The sequence below is a fragment of the Aplysia californica genome, unplaced genomic scaffold (assembly GCF_000002075.1).
Source record: "Aplysia californica isolate F4 #8 unplaced genomic scaffold, AplCal3.0 scaffold01738, whole genome shotgun sequence".
NCBI classification, from domain to species: Eukaryota; Metazoa; Mollusca; class Gastropoda; order Aplysiida; family Aplysiidae; genus Aplysia; species Aplysia californica.
The window spans coordinates 48,895-52,306 of record NW_004799008.1 but is presented as its reverse complement, the minus strand read 5'-3'; the positions used below and the strand labels follow the sequence as shown (position 1 = coordinate 52,306).

The 3,412-nt window shown below is 40.8% G+C and overlaps 1 protein-coding gene across 1 annotated transcript in view; it reads left to right on the top strand.

The window, feature by feature from the left end:
- Window positions 1–2,466: 2,466 nt before the first annotated feature.
- LOC101860473 overlaps window positions 2,467–3,412 on the top strand; it is a 3,999-nt gene continuing 3,053 nt past the window's right edge. The window contains exon 1 of the mRNA XM_005113221.1: window positions 2,467–2,660. Within this exon, the coding sequence (XP_005113278.1) occupies window positions 2,467–2,660 (194 nt within the window). The remainder of the gene's footprint in view (window positions 2,661–3,412) is intronic.

The window sequence follows — 3,412 nt, the reverse complement described above, 5'->3', positions numbered from 1 at the left end:
AGAGTCAGGAGCCCAGAGGAGGGGGGCAAAAGGGTGAGGGGGTGGGAGAAGAAAGAGGAGACGAAAGCAGACAACAGAACATTGTTAGAGAGCAGGAAAGGAGGTGAAAGGAGACAATTTTAAAGAAGAAAATTTTTTCGTCGGTACCCGTATTCGAACCGGGGACCTTTGAATGAGAGGCGAACGCCTTAACCTCTAGGCCACGATGAGAAGGTAATTGCTATGTTTTTCACTCCAAAGAGAACAATGGTTTGTTGAGTTGAATTGGTCGCTTTTAAGGACAAGCGGGCTAACCCACATCTTGGGGGTTTCCAGAAATCTTGACCTATACCAAAAGTGGACATTGCCCTACCTATAGGTGAAGTTTGGTTTCATTGGTGTGTATATTTGTTTGGTTATAGAGAAAACTCTCCTTGTCTTTTAAAGATACTGAACAAAGGGCAAAAAGTTTGCCTTCGATTTTCTCAAAACAGCATTTTTCGGGATAGCCCCCTTGTGGTTAAAAGCGACCAATTTGTTGATAAGTCTAAGCTTCCGCAAGACCAGCTTCTATACTCCTTGGCTTCTTCTTTCTGCTGTCTTTCAGCCACACCCTTAATCTTCTGGTAGGAAGGATCTACTCCTAGCCTTCTTGGACAAGGGTAAAAAATCTCAGAGGTCCCGTGTGCAAATTGCGCACGTTAAAGATCCTTCGGTGGTGTAAAGTTGATAAGAGTAGGTCTAGGCCTCGGTCGCCAGGTGGGCAAAATTCAAAATGTCCTACCAACTGAAAATATTAGGTGTGTCCCGCGCGCTCATATGACCTTATGCAGTTGCGAGCGCCGTAAAACATTTACCATAAAAAAGGAGGACAGACCATTGTTAGAGGGCAAGAAAGAAGATGAAAGGAGAACATCTTAGAGAAAAACAAACAAACTGAAGTCACTGTCTGGATTCGAACCAGGGACCCAATAAATGAGAGGCGGACACCGTAACCTCTCGACCACAAAAGCTTCCCTGCCTCACGCTCGCTAATCACAGCCTATAACGTGACACCAGGGAAATGGCTGGTCTAGCATATTATTATGTGAGGCATCGTGGGGAAATCAGGCGCTCGTCAAAATAACCAAACTAGAGAAACAGGCATTCTTCAGACAGTTTGGCATTTTTTGTCGATCTTTTGTTTCTTGACTCGATCCCTTTCATGTCCATATCAAAACACATTTCCGTGTGAAATTTACCTAAAAACGCTGATTAAGGGCTTACATTATGTCATTTTTTCAGTTTTCAAGGACTTTCGCAATTTGAATTACCAAACTTTGACTGCTATTTTTTCGCTAATTTCATCATCGAAATCAGGCGAACTCATCCCTTTCCTTCGCAAATATCTTGACTTTTGCTCAAGATAGATGGGTATTTTTTACAAACTGAAAGCAAAGCAAATAAATAAATAAGCTTTCAGATAATACCAATAGCTCTACATGCCCCCAAAAATGACGAGCGCCTGATTCCACCACGTCGTGATACATATCATTATTCTTCCTGCCAGAGAACCCTCAGCTGTGATGATTAAATCGTCAACAAGCTTACTTTGTTCCTTTCCTAAGACTTTCATTTTGCAAAGTCAATACATGCTACTGTTTGTCTGTCGACCCAGGACAGAATGAAAAAAACACACCCAAAAACAAAATAACTAATAGTACAGTATAGTCAGTTGAAGATAGATCTGGGAAGTATTTATTGTGCTACCTGGCTTTGCGAATGTCCATTCTGTCCAACGTCTGTCTGAATCCTCAAGAATAGCAAGAGAGTAAAAAAAAAAATAAAGAAAGAAAAGAAGACATAACTAGAAGTAGGGAGGGAACTCTGTTCTCTTTTCCATTTGTGAGGCAGCGTGGTGGAATCAGGCTCTCGTCAAAATAATCAAAGTGAAGAAACTTGCATTTTTCCGCAGGTTTGTGAATTTTTATCAAATTTTTGTTTTTTGGCCTTTCATGCACATTAAAAAACTTATTTCTGTGTGGATTTTTCTGAAAAGCGTTGAATAAAGGCACAAACATGTACATTTTCAGTTACCACGGATTCTTAAGCTAAGGAAATAACTAATCTTTGGCGGCCATTTTTTCCACTAATTTTACCTCTGAATACAGGTGACCCCACCTCCTTCTTTCGCAAATATCTCGACTTGCATACACGATAAATGGATATTTTTTTCATCCAAATAAAGACAACTGAACAAGCTTTAAGATGATACCAGTAACTCTACATGCCCAAAAATTGACGAGAGCCTGATTACACCACGCTGCCTCACATTTGTTGAATTTTGTAGTGAGAATACAAACTTGTCTTGTCCTCAAAGGTAAAGAGACGTGAGCCAAAGACTAGCTACACACATAACTACTACGTCACAGAATGCAAGCGTCTCTAGCAACGGCGTTGGGAGCGAACAATAAGACTTCCTCTTTGGACGGGAACGAAACCGGCGAAATGACGTCATCAGTTTCTGAGCAGGCTGCGCCTTTAATCAGTGGAGAGGACCTGGGAATTGCTTTAATCGTTACCGTTGTGGGTCTGTGTGGCTTGTTCAGCCTGCTCGGCATAGTGACCAACGTGACCAATCTGGTGGTCTTCGCTAAGCTAGGGTTCCAGGACAACATAAACATCAGTCTCATGGGTGAGTTGTCAGCATATTGCTACCTCAAAAGTACGAAGCTCTGTCGGAGACTTTTGCCCGTTTTTGAATGACTAAGACCATGATACCAAAAAACCATATGATTTATCTGCTGCTTTATCAAAATCGTAAGATTATTCGGAGTCGTTATCAGGATGTTCTAAGGATTGCATTCGAAAAAGCTTGGCATGGTGTGAAACTCAAAATATTTGACGTCAAATTCCCCAAAACGATGTACTGAGCAGATAATCTTTGAAATTCGGAGGTAGTGATGTCATTATGTCACCACACCAATTTATGTTTTTTGTTAAGTTTTTTAAGATTATAAACCCTCAAGAGTCACACTCTAATAATCTGCCCATGTTATATGGTCGCTTTTAAGCACAAGGGGGCTATCCCGAAATATTCTGGTTTGAGAAAATCAAAAGTAACCTTTTATGTACCCTTGTTAACAGTTTCTTTGAAAGATAAGGAGAGTTTTCTCTATAACCAAACAAATATACACACCAATTAAACTAAGCTTGTCCTATAGGTAGGGCAATTCCCACTTTTGGTGTAGGTCAAGATTTCTGGATACCCCTGAAATCTGGGTTAGCCTGCTTGTCCTTAAAAGTCCATAACTTCTTCTTTTTACTCAAGTCTTGGTCAAAGGCTTCAACTTAAAGTGGCTTATTTATACCTGGTAGTTTTAGGTCAGTGTGAACGGGTTTTACACACACACACACACACACACACACACACACACACACACACACACACACA